Genomic DNA, 17,170 nt, shown 5'->3' on the forward strand with positions numbered 1-17,170 from the left:
GGCGTTCTGCCACAACAATGGGCCCCTCGCAATGGTGACTCTGCCACCACGTGATGGTGATGGCAGAGGTCAGGGCTGCTTCCCTGGCCACACGCCTGCTGCTTAGAGTTGCCCATCCTCCAACCTGCCACCTGTCCAGCCCCTGCCTCTGTCCTCAGCACCCGCCGCTACCCTCCTGGTTCGGTGGCCTCGAGCAAGTGTGCCAGCCTCAGCTTCCTTCACAGTAATATGGGAACAATAACCATCGGCCATGAGGAGCCCCACCAGCAGCTTCTCGGGGTGTCCCTAGCAGCACTGACCGGAAGGGCTTGGGCGGGTCCGGATGCACAGAGCAGTCAGGTTGGAGAGCAGCCGCTGGAAGTGGAAAGGGGGTAGCGGGGGGTCCCCATCCTCCGAGGTCTCTTGCAGCCTGGCAGGGGGAGGGGTCAAACCAGAACCTGAGGGGGGTGGTGGCAGGGGGGCCATGAAGCCGCCAGACCACAGGGGCATCCCAGCATGCCTGAGCCTCAGGGACCTGCCCGCCTGCCCACCTTCCCGCCCCCCACAGCACAGAGTAGGACGCTTACTGGAACTCCAGCCGCACCTCCTTGGGCTGCCCCGCGTCCTGGGGGCCCAGCAGCTGGCAGTACCGCAGAGTCACGGCCAGGCCCGCCCCTTCCAGCCTCAGCTGCACGGGCAGAGGGGGGCCCCCGGGGGGGACCCGGAAGGTCAGTGTGAGGGGCTGTCCGTAGCTGAAACGCTGGTCACCCAGGAACTTCTCTGAAGAGAAAAGGCCTTTGAGCGTCTTCACTTCATTAGCCCGGGTTTAAAGGCCTGTGTGTTGGTTTTACTGGCAATGAAACGTCCCAACAAGATACAACAGTGGCCGCACGCCCGGTGTAATGCCCCGCTGTCACCATCCCGACATTCTTACTGCTTTGATGTCTGAACTCGGGTTGGGTAGGTGAGGTCCGACAGGACAGCGGGGCCTGTGTGGGAGCAGAGGACCCGCATGGTCAAGGCGCCCGGCCGCCCGCTCACAGGCAGAGCCCACAGGGACTCAGAGGGTAGCGAGACTCAAAGCGAGGGCGAGGGAAACACGCCACACGCGTGACTGAGCAGGGGCGCTGACAGCCCCCAGAGGCCCCGCTTTCTGCCGGAGTCAGCGCCGGCTTCTAGCAGAGAGGAGGACCAGGGCGCGTCAGCGCCTTCCTTCCGAGGGCTGGCCCTCTGGAGGAGCTCATGCTGGAAGTCATGACGCGGAAGGAAAGGGAACCACGAGGCCCCTTGCTCTCCGTCCTTCCGGACGCCGACACGTGGGAACTGGGTGTGGGGAGGGTGCTGCTAGAATGTGTGCCTATCAAGACGTGGATGAAAACGGAGAGTTTGTCCACCGGCCCTGCCCACTGCCGTGCGCCCGGCCCCGGCACAGAGCCAGCAAACCTATCTCAAGTGAATCACTACTTTTTCTCCAGGGTGTCAACAAGGCAGCCATGGAATAGAGCGTGTTTTCTGTCCGTGGGCTGCTGAGCTTGGAGCACCTGAGCCCGGGGCAGCCCGAGGACCCAAGTCCTTTGCTTTCTGGCTGCAGGGCCCTTGGGCACGGCGTCCACACAGCTCCTCAGATGTCCGTCTGCCGCCTTTGGCTCCTCTTGGAAAGGGAGGAAAAGGCCAGGACTGGGTCAGGGAGCCAGTGGACCCCAAATCTGGCCACAGGAGAGCTAAGAATGGACTCCAAGCTCCTGGTTCTAAGGCTAATAGCTTCTAGGAGACCAAAGCTTCCCTAGTGGACGGGGGTGTGGTTCAGAATAATCTAGAATTTCTTGCTTCTGTAGGAATCCCACAGACCCGGGCATGGAGTGCAGTGCCTGGCAGGGTGAGGTGCCGATAAGAAGAGCACAGGGGTCGCGTTGGGCGCGTCAGTGGCCTGAAGGAGCACTGGGTGGCAGTGCCGTGCCCGGAAGCAGGGGACTCCGGCAGATGCCATAGGGCTTGTGGTTGGAAGAAAAACGACCCCCATGGGTGTCCATGTCCCAATCCCTGGGACCTGAGAGTATGTTATGTTGCATGGTGGGGGCAATTAAGGCTGCAGATGGAAATCAGGTTGTTCATCAGCTGACCTTAAAGCAGAGAGGTTAATGTGGATTGTCCAGCTGAGCCCAAGGTGGTCACAAGGGTCCCTAAAAGATGGAAAAGGGCCTGGCCAGTTGGCTCAGTGGTAGAGCATCAGCCCAGCATATGGAAGTCCCAGGCTTGATTCCCAGTCAGGGCACACAGGAGAAATAACTGTCTGCTTCTCCACCCTCCCTCTCTCCTCTCTCTCTCTCTCTCTCTCTTCCCCTCCTGCAGCCATGGCTCGAATGGTTCAAGCAAATTGGCCTCAGGTACTAAAATAGCTTGATTGCCAAGCAACGGAGCAGCAGCCCCAGATGGGCAGAGCATTGTCCAATAGGGGGCTTGCTGCATGGATCCCGGTCAGGGCCCATACAGGAGTCTGCCTCCCTGCCTGTCACTTAAAAAAAAAAGGCCCTGGCTGGTTGGCTCAGTGGTAGAGCATCAGCCTGGTGTGCAGGAGTCCCGGGTTCGATTCCCGGCCAGGGCACACAGGAGAAGCGCTCATCTGCTTCTCCACCCCTCCCCCTCTCCTTCCTGTCTGTCTCTCTCTTCCCCTCCCACAGCCGAGGCTCCACTGGAGCAAAGATGGCCCGGGCGCTGAGGATGGCTCTGTGGCCTCTGCCTCAGGTGCTAGAATAGCTCTGATTGCGGCAGAGCGACACCCCAGATGGGCAGAGCATTGCCCCTTGGTGGGCATGCCGGGTGGATCCAGTCGGGTGCATGTGGGAGTCTGTCTGACTGCCTCCCCGTTTCCAGCTTCAGAAAAATAAAAAAAAAAAAAAAAAAAGGAAGAGGAAGGCAGGAGGGTCAGCGTCAGAGTGATGAGAAACGAGAAAGCCCAGACCAGCTCTGAAGCCAAGAGGAAGAGGCTGTGAGCCAAGGGCTGCTGGGGCCTCTGGGAGCTGGAAAAGGCAAGGGAACCGATTCCCCCGGAGCCTCTGGGGAGCACACCTCTGCCCACACCTGGATCTTAGCCCAGTGAGACCCATCTCACACTTCCGACCTCCAGGACACAAAGAGGACCAATTTGTGCTGTTTTCAGCCACTACGCTGGTGGCAGTTTGTCAGAGCAGCGATAGGAAACACACAGAAGGCAGTCCTGCCCTGCCTCTGGCTGGAGGTACCTGGTGCCCTGAGCTCCTCCTCGTCTTCTGGGCTCAGGAGGAGCCCCTCTGGGCTCCACTGGGCGGGGTGCTGTCGACCCCCCACGCTGCTGGCCCACCAGCCATCTGTTCCTGGACAGCAAACACACACAGAGACCCCCGTGAGACCCTGGAGGGTGGCCTCTGTCCCCTCCAACTTCACACCTTTCTCTGGGTCCACAGGATGGTGCCTGCCCGGAGGCCTGAGCACAGCCTGAACACGGGCTCAGGGCGGGAAGAGACCGCTCTAGACAGGCCGCGTGCGGCGTGCGGACGAGGGCTGGCTGGGGCCGGCAAACGCTTGGTGCCCACAGCCGGCCAGCGCAGACCCTCATCCCAGAGGCAGGGTGGGGGGGGGGCCTGCGGGTGGGAGGTAGCCCCAGGAGAAGCTAGGAGGCGGTCAAGCCAGGACGAGAACCCAGGCCTCTGGTCCCCAGTCCCAGTTCAGTCCACACTCGCTCTGGTGATGGCCGTCTAGCCGTCACACCAAGCAAAGTCGAGGGATCTCAAGGGGCCGGGGGGGGGGGATGGGGTGCAGGCTAACCCCTTGGGGTACCTGAGAGGTAAAGCGGGATGAAGAAAGGGAAAGAGGTCAGAAAGAAGAGGTCAAGGCTCTTCGGTGCCAGACTGAGGTCTGCCCTTCCCTGGCTGTGTGACATGGGGTAAGTTACATAGTCTCTCTGAAGCTGGTTCCTCGTCTGCAAACTGCGGGCAGTGAAACACGTGTGGTCCTGGTAGCAGTTCTCAAAGTCTGTCTGAGTACCCCGGAGAACCCCGAGACTCTGGAGGGGGTCCCTGGGAGGGGGGTCTCTGAAGCCAAAGTCTGTCTGAGTACCTCGGGGAACCCCAAGACTCTGGAGGGGGTCCCTGCAGTCAAAGTCTGAGTACCCCGGAGAACCCCGAGACTCCGGAGGGGGTCCCTGAAGCCAAAGTCTGTCTGAGTACCCCGGGAGAACCCTGAGACTCTGGAGGGGGTCCCTGCAGTCAAAGTCTGTCTGAGTACCCCGGAGAACCCTGAGACTATGGAGGGGGTCCCTGAAGTCAAAGTCTGTCTGAGTACCCCGGGAGAACCCCGAGACTCTGGAGGGGGTCCCTGAAGTCAAAGTCTGTCTGAGTACCCCGGGAGAACCCCGAGACTCTGGAGGGGGTCCCTGAAGTCAAAGTCTGTCTGAGTATCCTGGTAGAACCCCAAGACTCTGGGAGGGGGTCCCTGGGAGGGGGTCCCTGAAGCCAAAGTTTGTCTGAGTACCCCGGGAGAACCCCGAGACTCTGGAGGGGGTCCCTGGGAGGGGGTCCCTGAAGCCAAACCGTCTCCCTAGGAACACTAAGCTGTTATCTGTATTTCTCAGTCTCTCTCTCAGAAGCAAAGTGGAGCTTTCCAGAGGCTACAGGACGCGTGATCTCACACCGGACACGGCAGCAGCCGCGGCGAGAGTCAGCTGGCTTCTGTTAAAGCCAGGCCCTCAGGAGACACACAGAAATGCAGAACGAGTAGCACTCTTCTCACAAAATGTTTGATCTTTTAAAAAGTTACTTTTCAGGGCGTTATTATTATTATTTTTTTAATGATAAATTCACTACAACTAGTAGGGTTTTTTTTTTAGTATATATACCTATTTTCAAACTACTGTTTTAATTTCTAATACAGAAAATAGTCACATCAGCAACCCACATAAATAAAAGCACTTGGAGGGTTTCAAAAATTTTTAAGACGGTAAAGGAATCCAGAGAGCAGAAAGTTCGAGAACTTCTGTCCGAGGGTGATTATGAGATAATATGAGATGAACCCAGGGCCTTCTCCAAGTGAGAACAGACCATGGTATTGTTCTTAGGATCTATAACATGAGTCCCATGTGACATTAACATCCTGGACTCCCGAGCCTGGTGACACCCCCACCCCCACCCGGCCCATTCCAAGCCCCTCTCTGTCCTGCTTTCTGGTGGCGTCCAGCAGAGGGCGCACTGCCTCCACACCTGAGCCTGGTGACACCCCTACCCCCACCCCCACCCCCACCCCCACCCCCACCCCCACCTGGACCATTCCAAGCCCCTCTCTGTCCTGCTTTCTGGTGGCGTCCAGCAGAGGGCGCACTGCCTCCACACCTGAGCCTGGTGACACCCCTACCCCCACCCCACCCCCATCTCACCCCCACCCCCACCCCCACCCCCACTCCCACCTTCACCCTCACCCCCACCCCCACCCCCACTCCCACCCTCACCCTCACCCCCACCCCCACCCCCACCCCCACCCGGCCCATTCCAAGCCCCTCTCTGTCCTGCTTTCTGGTGGCGTCCAGCAGAGGGCGCACTGCCTCCACACCTGAGCCTGGTGACACCCCCACCCCCACCCCACCCCCACCCCCACCCGGCCCATTCCAAGCCCCTCTCTGTCCTGCTTTCTGGTGGCGTCCAGCAGAGGGCGCACTGCCTCCACACCTGAGCCTGGTGACACCCCCCACACCCACCCCACACCCACCCCCACCCCACCCCCACCCCCACCCCCACCTGGACCATTCCAAGCCCCTCTCTGTCCGGCTTTCTGGTGGCGTCCAGCAGAGGGCGCACTGCCTCCACACCTGAGCCTGGTGACACCCCCACCCCCACCCCCACCCCCACTCTCACCCCACCCCCACCCCACCCCCACCCCCACCTGGACCATTCCAAGCCCCTCTCTGTCCTGCTTTCTGGTGGCGTCCAGCAGAGGGCGCACTGCCTCCACACCTGGGGCGCCCCAGAGCCGGAGTCTGCGTCTCTATCCCTGGATGACACTGCCCTCCTCCCTGGGGGGAGATGTGGGGTGGGGGGACCCTGTGGGGCACCGCAGTGGTCCACACAGGCTGGGATTTACTGCCGAGTTCAGAGCTCCACCGCTTTCCTACTCCAAAGATGCACCTGGGCCACCCGGAGTTCGGGACCTAGGGCACCTAGGGCACCGTGACGCCCCTGGAGCCCCTGGACCCAGGGAGGGAACCTGCCCAACGGCTGAGAGCAGAATTCAGATGCTGACAAACCCCGGTGCCAACAACCAAGTTCTGTGACTTACCTTTTCTGGGCCTCAGGGGCCCCACCTTCCCGCCGGGCACTCCCCGAGGCCCCCTGCCTAAAAAGGGCACAGTGCCTGGCCTGGCGTAGAGCATGTATGTGCTCAGTAAACGGAGGCCAGGGGATTGAGCCCAAATCCCCAGCACTGGGACACCAAGGAGGCCAGTCTTGCCCCTGAGTGATTGGAAATTCCCCACAGGATCCAAAGGCTACAAATCCCAGCCCCGCAACAACCCTGCTCACAAGTATCGGGGCTGCTGGAGACCGAGGAAGAGGCAGGGCCGGGAGGGAGTGTAGGGGCGCAGGATGGTGCCGGGAGCACGGGGTGGGGGCACGGAGGGACACACCCTGCACGGCTGGCTCTGGGGGCCTGTGGGAGGCGCAGGGTCAGGCGGCCTGCAGGATTGCCCAGACCAGGATGGGCGCTCCATGGGGGATGGGAGAGGCCCCTGGGAGGCGGCTGTGGGGGCTCCTCTTACCCTGGCGGAAGTCGGAGAGGACGTGGAGCGCCTGGAACCCGGCGGCGGCCGCGCACACCTTGGAGTGGCCGTGGCAGAAGCAGCTGCTGCAGCCGGCCGGGTTGTGGGGCTGCAGGTTAAAGGTCCCGGGGCGACATCTGAAATTGGAAGCAGGACGTGCCCACAGGGCCAAACGCATGTGCTAGGTTCGGGGATCCCATCTGGACTAAGGCAAGCTCAGGATCCCACCGGAGAAATGTTACAAACATCCCCCTACCCACAGATTTACCCAGGAGTTACAAAGCTAGAGCACAGAGTCCCATAGGCTCCTCCCTCCGGCTCCCCCTCAAGGTAACACCAGCCGGCACCACGGGACACTGATCAAAACCAAGAAACTCACATGGTTCACGTTCCTTACTAAGCTCCAGACTTTATTAGGATTCTCCCCCTTTCCCATTAATGTCTTTTTCTCGCCAACATTCCACCCAGGACACCATGTTGCATTTAGTCCTGGCCTAAATCTCCCCCAATCTGTAGCAGCTTCTCCGTCTTCCCTGGTCTTTCATGACCCTGACACATTTTTGAAGAGTACCGGCCAGGTCTATTTTGCAGAACGTCCCTCGATGTGGGTTTGTATGTATGACATTTTCTCATGATTATGAGGTCGGGGTGATGGATTTGGGGAAGAAACAGAGGTGAAGTGGCCTTCTCATCCCAACACTTCGGGGTGACACCCAGGGGACGTCACTGGTCACATTAACCTTCCCCGCATGTGTCAGGTGCTGCCGGCCAGGTTTCTCCACGGCAAAACTGTCCTATTCTGTCGTTAGGAGCAAGACACTAAATCCAGCCGGGCTGTCAATCAAGGGGAATCAAGCTCCACCTGCCGGAGGGGCAGGGTGAAGCAAAGATGGTGGATGTGGCTGGACCCACCACAGTAAGGATCCACAGTAGAGGGAGATAGTTTGGGGCTGTGACAATATCCTGCTTCTCCTTCAAGTCCCGCCCACTGACTTCAGCACTCAGCAGCAGCCTCTGCCCACAGGGACGCTACTCCGCAATTCTAGCGGTGATTTTACATTTCCCTCGCTCCTTCTGCGTTTTGTAACTTAGGAATTCCTCGGCAAAGATTTGTCCCCTTGTCTCCGTGTATTTATTTATTCATGCATCTATTTATATCAGTGTGGGCTCGTGGGTGTTTATTTTATACTGTGGGTTATAATCCAGCACTATCGTTATTTATTTGGTCTTTCGAGTCGTCCCAGCTCTGGGAACCCTGTCTGGTTGGCCGTGTCCTCTTGACGCAAGCCCCCCATCCTGGGCTGGGTTTTGTTTGTTTGGTTTTCTTTGGTTGTTGGTTTTTTTTGGGGGGGGGGGGGTCTGTTTTTGTTTTTAATCTGGCAGGACAAGACACCCCAGGTTCATCCTGCCCTTCCCCCACCCCAGCCCCAGCCCCAGCCACTTCTCCAGGGAGCTCCAGGGAGGTGTTTAACAAACAGGTTCCTGGTCTGCAGCCGGGGGGGGGGGGGGGGGGGGGGGGCGGCTGCTCCATTTGATAGAGGAATCGGATTCCTGAGAGGCTGCTGCTGGCCCGATGCCCCGCAGGTTCCGAGGAACACATCTCATCAGGACTCCCATTTCACAGATGGGCAGATGGAGGCTCGGGGAGAAGACCTGCTCAAGGTGCCAGGTGGTGGATGGGGCAGAGCTGAGGGGGACCCAAGTGGGCTCCGGCTCTCCAACTCCACTCTGCCTCCTCCACTTGAGGAGTCTCAGTGGGAGGAAGAGGCACAGGGAATCCAGTTCCCACCCCAGGGCCCACAGGCCTCGAGCGGACAAGGCAGGGGGTGACCTGAGGCTGGCCATGGTGAGGATCAAAGCCCGGGCCAGCCATGCGGCTTTGGCACTGAACCAGGGCAGGCTTGGCACAGGCTGCCAAGAGTGGACAGTCCACAGTGCAATCCTGTGGCCAGAGAATCTGGGTCCCAGGCTGACCCTGCGCTGGCTGCAAGGGCTTCGGAGGCCAGAGACAAAGCCAGAGAGAAGACACAGTGTGCGCTCAAGGGGGAGACACACGTGTGTCAGCCAGCCGCACTGCGGGGCTCAAAGGTCCCAAACACATGGAGGAAGACTTTGGAAAGCCCTCTGCCTAGTTGAGCTTTAGATGCTCCATTTGTACCATGATAGGACGGCAAGTAGGCTTGAATCTCAGCTTAGTAGGAGCTTCTTGGAGCAGGGCAGAGAGAAGGATTCTGAAGTTATGACAGGGCTCATAATAAAGACCACTGTGCCCATGAGTGACGTCTGCCCTCGGTATGAGGTGGGAGGGTTGTGGTAGCACTCCATTAGTGATGTCTGCCCTGGCTGTAAGGTGGGAGGGTTGCGGTGGCACTCCATTAGTAATGTCTGCCCTGGGTGTAAGGTGGGAGGGTGTAGTAGCACTCCATTAGTGATGTCTGCCCTGGGTGTAAGGTGGGAGGGTTGTGGTAGCACTCCACTAGTGATGTCTGCCCTGGGTGTAAGGTGGGAGGGTTGTGGTAGCACTCCACTAGTGATGTCTGCCCTGGGTGTAAGGTGGGAGGGTTGTGGTAGCACTCCACTAGTGATGTCTGCCCTGGGTGTAAGGTGGGAGGGTTGTGGTAGCACTCCATTAGTGATGTCTGCCCTGGGTGTAAGGTGGGAGGGTTGCGGTAGCACTCCATTAGTGATGTCTGCCCTGGGTGTAAGGTGGGAGGGTTGCGGCAGCACTCCATTAGTGATGTCTGCCCTGGGTGTAAGGTGGGAGGGTGTAGTAGCACTCCATTAGTGATGTCTGCCCTGGGTGTAAGGTGGGAGGGTTGTGGCAGCACTCCATTAGTGATGTCTGCCCTGGGTGTAAGGTGGGAGGGTGTAGTAGCACTCCATTAGTGATGTCTGCCCTGGGTGTAAGGTGGGAGGGTTGTGGCAGCACTCCATTATTGATGTCTGCCCTGGGTGTAAGGTGGGAGGGTTGCGGTAGCACTCCACTAGTGATGTCTGCCCTGGGTGTAAGGTGGGAGGGTTGCGGTAGCACTCCATTAGTGATGTCTGCCCTGGGTGTAAGGTGGGATGGTGTGGTAGCACTCCACTAGTGATGTCTGCCCTGGGTGTAAGGTGGGAGGGTTGCGGTAGCACTCCATTAGTGATGTCTGCCCTGGGTGTAAGGTGGGAGGGTTGCGGTAGCACTCCATTAGTGATGTCTGCCCTGGGTGTAAGGTGGGAGGGTTGCGGTAGCACTCCATTAGTGATGTCTGCCCTGGGTGTAAGGTGGGAGGGTGTGGTAGCACTCCACTAGTGATGTCTGCCCTGGGTGTAAGGTGGGAGGGTTGCGGTAGCACTCCACTAGTGATGTCTGCCCTGGGTGTAAGGTGGGAGGGTTGCGGTAGCACTCCACTAGTGATGTCTGCCCTGGGTGTAAGGTGGGAGGGTTGCGGTAGCACTCCACTAGTGATGTCTGCCCTGGGTGTAAGGTGGGAGGGTTGCGGTAGCACTCCACTAGTGATGTCTGCCCTGGGTGTAAGGAGGGAGGGTTGCGGTAGCACTCCATTAGTGATGTCTGCCCTGGGTGTAAGGTGGGAGGGTTGCGGTAGCACTCCATTAGTGATGTCTGCCCTGGGTGTAAGGTGGGAGGGTGTGGTAGCACTCCACTAGTGATGTCTGCCCTGGGTGTAAGGTGGGAGGGTGTGGTAGCACTCCACTAGTGATGTCTGCCCTGGGTGTAAGGTGGGAGGGTGTGGTATGAGTACCTTGTATTTGCTGTCCCTGGATCAAATGCTCTCTTCTATGCTTCCTAGCTATTTCTTTTCAGGATTCTGAGCTAAAAATAATGATGCATTTTCACAGCTTATGAACCATCAGTGGTGACGGGTCAAAGCACAAAAAGTGGAACAAAATCTTTAGATAACTTCCTAGGTGGCAGATCCACAGTGCTCCAGGAAGGGTCCCAGGTGGTAAGGTCACCTCAGTCCACGCCCCCTGCTCCTCCCACCACAAGCCCTGGGGTCACTTCCAACAGGCTTCTCATCAGATCCGCTCACCTACCGGTCACACAGGTCGCCTTCCACATTCTCTTTGCAGGGGCAGCGCCCACTGTGGGGGTCACAGGTGCCCAGGCTGCCAGCGGGATTGCAGGTACAGGGTCTGCCAGAGAGACAGGACAGGAGAAAGGTGTCCAATGAGCAACTGCAGAACAGGAACAGCCCGTCCTCCTCGGAGGCATCTCCATCCTTCGTCGTTCCTGAGGGCCAGGAGGCACTGACCCAGCAGCCTGCAACCTTGCCCTGCTCTATTGTTCCCACCTTGCCAAGGAAGTGCTCCATCCACACCTGAACAGCAATCCCTCTGCTCACCCATCCATCCATCCATCCATCCATCCACCCATCCATCCATCCATCCATCCATCCATCCATCCATCCACCCATCCATCCATCCATCCATCCACCCACCCATCCATCCATCCACCCACCCATCCATCCACTCACGCATCCATCCACCCATCCATCCATCCATCCATCCACCCACCCATCCATCCACTCACGCGTCCATCTGTGCATCCTTCCGTCCACCTGTCCATCCATCAGCCACCATCCTCCCTCCCACCCTCCTATTCACTTACCCATCCGTGCATCCTTCCAGCCAACCACCCACTCAGCCCAAACACCCGCCAGGAGCCTCTCCTGGGCCGTCCACACCCACAGGACTGCCGCCCTCACCTGCAGCCTCCCTCGCTGAGCGAGTGGAACCCGGGCAGGCAGCGGTCACACTTCCAGCCCGTCACAGTGGCCTTGCAGGGGCAGGTGCCCGAGTCATCACACTGGAGGCGCAGGGAGCCTGAGGGAGGAAGGGCAGGAGGTAGCGGGGGGACGAGGCTCGGGAGCGGGGCGGCGGGGGCTGGACCGGGACGAGGCTCGGGAGCGGGGCAGCGGGGCTGGACCGGGACGAGGCTCGGGAGCGGGGCAGCGGGGCTGGACCGGGACGAGGCTCGGGAGCGGGGCGGCGGGGCTGGACCGGGACGAGGCTCGGGAGCGGGGCGGCGGGGCTGGACCGGGACGAGGCTCGGGAGCGGGGCGGCGGGGCTGGACGGGGATGAGGCTCGGGAGCGGGGCAGCGGGGCTGGACCGGGATGAGGCTCGGGAGCGGGAGAGCGGGGCAGTGTGGGCTGGACCGGGATGAGGCTCGGGAGCGGGGCGGCGGGGCCCACTCACCTGCGGCGTGGCAGTCGCAGGGCTGGCAGGGCGTCCCCGGGGTCCAGCGGTAGAAGTGCTCCTGGCAGTGCTGGCAGCGCGGCCCGGCCGTGTGGTCACGGCAGCGGAGGCAGCGCCCACCGTGGCCTGTGCTGCGGAAGAGCGCCTGGTCGAACACGCACTGCTCAGAGCGGCCGCTGCAGTTGCAAGCTGTGGGCAGGAGGGGGGGGGGTGTCAGTGGCCGTGGTTGGAGTGGAACCGTGCCAATCAGCCTCCCTGGGCCGAGTGAGCAGGCAGCTCGAGAAAGACCAAAGCTGGAGTTCAGGCCCAGCTTGATCAAGCATGTAGAGGCCAATTGAAACAGGACGCTCTTATGAGTAGAAGGGGCACCACTAATAAATAAACCAAAACACAGGACCCTCTAGGCAATCTGGGAAGTAGAGTCACCCGGTTGTGAGTCACAGAGAGGCCACCTTCGAGAGGGGCAGTGTGGCTTACCCCAGGATCTCTTGTGGGTCCTCTAATTGTGTGATCATGAGGTAGCTCAGACCCCTGTACAACACAAGTCACCCTTCATTCGCTCATTAATTCATTGGAAAAAAAAAAACAACACCAAAAATTGCACTGCAAATGGACTGTGTCTTAATTCCTGTGGGGAGCCCAGGGGGGCGGCAGGGGAACCAGCGAACAGCACGAGCCAAGTTCCCACATCGCGCTGCCCATTGTTAGATGGAGGCCAGAGGCAGCAAGCCCGGGAAATCCTGCAGGTGGGGGGCTCTGGGAGCTAAGGGAGGGGGCCACGGAGGGGGAGGGGCCAGGCCTTCCTGGAGGAAGTCACAGCTGCAGTGCCCTCTGAAGCAGGAGCAGGGAGGAGCTGGCCGGGGCAGGAGGGCAGGCGAGAGGAAGGGGAGAGGGCCCCAGGCAGGAGGTGCGAGCAGAGGATAAACTGTGGACAGCCAGAGAAGCGAGCTTCACCCAACGTGTGCTGGGGAGAGCGTGTCCTGTGATGGGGAGGGAAGAGAACGGGGACGCTATGCAGTGGGGCAGGACAAGGTGGGGTCCAGGGGCAGTCATGAGGTCAAGAGGTCAGCAGAGCTCGATCCTGAGGGGCCGGGCAGCGGGCTTCACCTCGGAGCAAGGCGCTGTGCGAAGGGTAAGCAGGGGTGAATGTAATCATATCTGCACTTCAGAAAGCAGCCGGGGCAGCAGGAGGCTAGGGCAGCAGGAGGCTGGGCGCCGGGCACGGGCAGGAGGGAGCACCCAGGGGAGGGGCGAGGGGGCGCCAGCTGCAGAGGACGCAGACGGGCCAGAGGGACGTGGACTCGGCCGCTCTCGGGGCTCAGGGGCTGCCGGGACTGGGGGTGGCGGTGAGGGGTCAGACATGGAGCCCCGCTTCCAGGTTGCTGACTGGGAGGACAGAGATGTGACAACAGGGGTGAGGATGTGGCAAGAGAAGCAGTCTGGCCTTTTGTGTCCCCACCATGAAGATGGCCCCAGGCTCAGGACGGGTGAGCCAGCCAGCCAGCTCAGCGTCCTTGGTGCTGGAGGACTTCCTGGTGGAGACAGGCCAGCAAGGGCAGCGGGAACCCATATGGGTCACGGCGGCCCTCGGCAGCTCCTGCCAACGGCACCCTTCCACGGAACAGCCCGTCCCCTCCCCACCCCAGCTCCAGCGGCCAGTGGCTCAAGCCCAGGAGGACAGAGGACCCAGAGGCCAAGTCCGCACACGAAGATGTCCCTGCAGGCAGCAGCAGCGCCAGCTGGGACGGGGGCCCGGTGACGCCAGCTCCACGGGGGGCCTGAAGCCCTCGGATGACTATCCAGGAGAGAGGGCACAGCTTGGGGACAGGGGACGGGGGAAGTCTGGGAGGAAGGTGGTGGGTCCTCCCACCCACCCCACGCACGGCCCCACTTCCCCGGAGAAGGGATGACAGCCCACCCTCTCCAGCGTGTGGTCAAAGCCACATCACAGAGGGAGGGGACATGAAAAACTGCTGGGGTCTGCGGGACAGGCTGGGTGGGCAGCCCAGCACCCTCTGGGACCCGGGGTGGCCTGGCTTTCATTAGCAGTTGCGGTTGGAGCAGCTGAAACAAAGGAACACGATGGGGGACCTTCCCCGCCCTCCTGCCATGGGCACCTCCACTGTGGGGGACTTAGTCTGGGGGAGCTGTCTGTGGGGGTGGGCCAGGGGAGCAGGGCCCACCGCCTGACTCCCTTCGGTGCCTCCTCATCCCGGCAGCACCAGGGGCACTCAGGGGCACAGCTGCCACCGGGCCCACCCAGGAGCAGCCCCCCTTCCCGCCAGCCAGGCCTCGGAGAGTTTGTTCCCGGCCTGCAGCCCTGGCCCCCAGAGTCCCAGGACACTCACGCAGACACTCGTTGGCGGCCTCAGCCGTGCCCCGCGCCCACGGGCGGTCCCGGAAGAAGGGCAGGCAGCGCTCGCAGTCCACACCTGTGGTGTTGTGCTGGCACCGGCAGACCAGCCGGCCGGCCGCATCGGGGCCGCACTCGCTGGCGTGCCCGTTACACTTGCACCTGGGAAAGAACACAGAGGACGGGGGGTCTGGGACCAGGAGGGCTCCAGCCGAGGAGGGGATCATCACCGGGGAGCCCTGCATCCCGGTGAGCCCGAGGAGGGGATCATCACCGGGTGAGCCCGAGGAGGGGATCATCACCGGGAGCCCTGCATCCCGGTGAGCCCGAGGAGGGGATCATCACCGGGGAGCCCTGCATCCCGGTGCGCTCAACCATGGCGCTTTACCGAGCCCTTCTACGTGCCCGGGGGTCACCGAGAACTGCCAGCACAGCAGTGCTGAGCTCCGCTGACATACAAGCCCAGCGCACTCCACAACTCCCCTCCCCGTCTCACAGACGGAGGCACTGGGGCACAGAGAGGCTGCCCAAGGTCACCGGTTAGTAATGGCCAAGTTCGCGAGGCTGCCTCTGCCTGCAGGCTTCTGCCCCGACAGAGCCCCCCAGGGGCCGAGAGGGACGCAGGAGGAAGTCCTCTGCCTCCCGGGTTGAGGGTGGGCAGCTCACCGGGCAGTGGGTAGAAGGGGCCTCATGCCCTTCTCCTCTGCGTCTGAGAAAGAGGCTGTTCTGGACAGAGGACAACCCCCTCATCTCCAGTCCCCAGTGAGTCTGCGCCTTGGAGGGCAACCCTGGCCCGTGTCCCACAGGTCAGGAGGCAGCTGGAATTGGGCCGGAACAAGGAGGTGCTCTGGGGACCGTGCCCCGCTGAGCCCAGCCTGGAGGGGCCGTCACTGCCTTCCTGAGCACCCAACCGAGCTCCTCGGAGGACGGCATGTCTTCCAGCTCCCAGCCTCCCTCTGTGCCGCCCGCAACTCCGCCATTAGTTCCCATCTCGCCAGAGCCCCGGCTGTGGCGGGAGGGACCCTAATTATCCCCATTTCACAGATGAGCCAACGGAGGCTCAGGCCACGAAGTGGTGGACGCGAAGTGGCAGACCTGGAGTCCGAGCCGTTCTCTCCCGCTCCGCGCTGACCCTGAGTTCCTGGACAGTTCCCTAAGGCCACTTTGCAGCTCCCCATCAGCTGTGTCCCACGCTCTGCCCCAAGTGGGCGATGAAGAATCGCTGACCCCTGCCAGCAGCCATGGTGCTTTCTCTCCTTTGGGGACTCAGGGTTTGGGAGGGGCGCAGGGCACTGCCTTCTCCCCAGGCCTCCCTGGGAGCCCTGAGTAGGTAGGTCACATCCCAGCATCTCCAGCAGGGGTGAGATGGGCACCAGGCAGTCTTGGGACAAGGGACCCCCCATGTCCCTGAGAGGTTGCTGCAAACACCTCCCTTCCCCACGAAGCCCTGTGACCCCAAAGGAAGAAATAACATGTGTGTAGGCTGTTGTGGAACACAGGCTGCCGGACCACCTGTCCCCAGCCAGCTGCCGGACTGAGGGTGGTCTGCTCTGGCAGCCGGGGCCCAGAAGTTCTCTGCACCAGAGCCCCCTGCAAGCAGGCACTGGGGTTCACGGCCATCCTTGCAGACTGCTCCTCCTGGGCGGTTTGACCCGAATCAAGTGCAGGAGTGGCAGGGGAGGCGGAGCAGAGGGGCCCTCACGGACACCCCCATTTCCCCTTCACCCCAAGCCCCAGCCTTCCAATGAAGGTGCAGACACGCTGCGTGCAGGCAGTCGGGCCGCAGGTCCCTTCCCAGACTTCTCCGCCCCAAGCGTCCCTGAATTGCGGAAGCCCCTTGCTTCCCACCCCACTGGCCATCCCTCCCCGTCAGACTGACTTCCCGTCCTAAACGGTTTTCCGATCACACACTTCCCCGCCATCTCCCACGGCCACCACCTAACACTGCGGCCGGTTCCCTCTCCTCTGCTTCCCCATGCGGATGCCAGGGGCTCGGGGCATTTTATAACTCCAGCCCGATTACGACCCTGGCCCAACCTGTAATAGTTTCCTCGGATTGTGGGATCAAAAGAAGCTGCCTCCACGGCCCTGACAACCTTCCGGCCACCTGCCCGCCCTCCGTTCCAGCCCCAGGGCCATCGCTTAGTCCTCAGGTCCCAGGTCCCACACGTGCTCACCTCCCCCAGCCTTGGCAGGTCCCTGTCTGCAGAGCACCGTCCCTGACCTGTGCACACCCTGCCCGGGCCTCCGTCCTTGTCATTCTGGGGCATGCTGCCGTGTTTACCAGGGACCAAACCGACTACTGCCGGCTGCCCCACAAGACCGGGCAGGGTACGTCTGTCGTCCCTTCTACTTTCCGAGCAGGGACTGGACGGACATTTCTGTTGAAGAAACCTCTCGGCCCTGGCCGGTTGGTTCAGTGGTAGAGCGTCGGCCTGGCGTGCAGAAGTCCCGGGTTCGATTCCCAGCCAGGGCACACAGGAGAAGCACCCATCTGCCTCTCCACCCTCCCCTTCTCCTTCCTCTCTGTCTCTCTCTTCCCCTCCCGCAGCGAGGCTCCATTGGAGTAAGGATGGCCCGGGCGCTGGGGATGGCTCCTTGGCCTCTGCCCCAGGCGCTAGAGTGGCTCTGGTCACAACAGAGCAACACCCTGGAGGGGCAGAGCATCGCCCCCTGGTGGGCATGCCGGGTGGATCCCGGTCGGGCGCATGCGGGAGTCTGTCTGACTGTCTCTCCCCGTTTCCAGCTTCAGAAAAACACACACACACACACACACACACACACACACACACACACACACACACAAGAAACCTCTCTGTCTCCCCTGGTTCCACTGCCCGCCTTGCATACCCGGTACCC

General features: G+C 61.0%; 1 protein-coding gene across 1 annotated transcript in view; it reads right to left on the reverse strand.

Annotated features, from left to right (window-relative positions):
• The window catches only part of LAMC3 (laminin subunit gamma 3), a 63,039-nt gene that overhangs the window by 26,405 nt on the left and 19,464 nt on the right, over positions 1-17,170 (reverse strand). Inside the window, exons 4-11 of the mRNA XM_066366888.1 lie at positions 14,307-14,473; positions 11,959-12,147; positions 11,467-11,584; positions 10,796-10,894; positions 6,758-6,894; positions 3,219-3,329; positions 567-759; positions 300-409 (exon numbers count right to left, since the gene is read on the reverse strand). Coding sequence (XP_066222985.1) covers positions 300-409; positions 567-759; positions 3,219-3,329; positions 6,758-6,894; positions 10,796-10,894; positions 11,467-11,584; positions 11,959-12,147; positions 14,307-14,473 — 1,124 coding nt within the window. The remainder of the gene's footprint in view (positions 1-299; positions 410-566; positions 760-3,218; positions 3,330-6,757; positions 6,895-10,795; positions 10,895-11,466; positions 11,585-11,958; positions 12,148-14,306; positions 14,474-17,170) is intronic.

Source organism: Saccopteryx leptura, chromosome 2, assembly GCF_036850995.1.
Source record: "Saccopteryx leptura isolate mSacLep1 chromosome 2, mSacLep1_pri_phased_curated, whole genome shotgun sequence".
Lineage (NCBI taxonomy): Eukaryota > Metazoa > Chordata > Mammalia > Chiroptera > Emballonuridae > Saccopteryx > Saccopteryx leptura.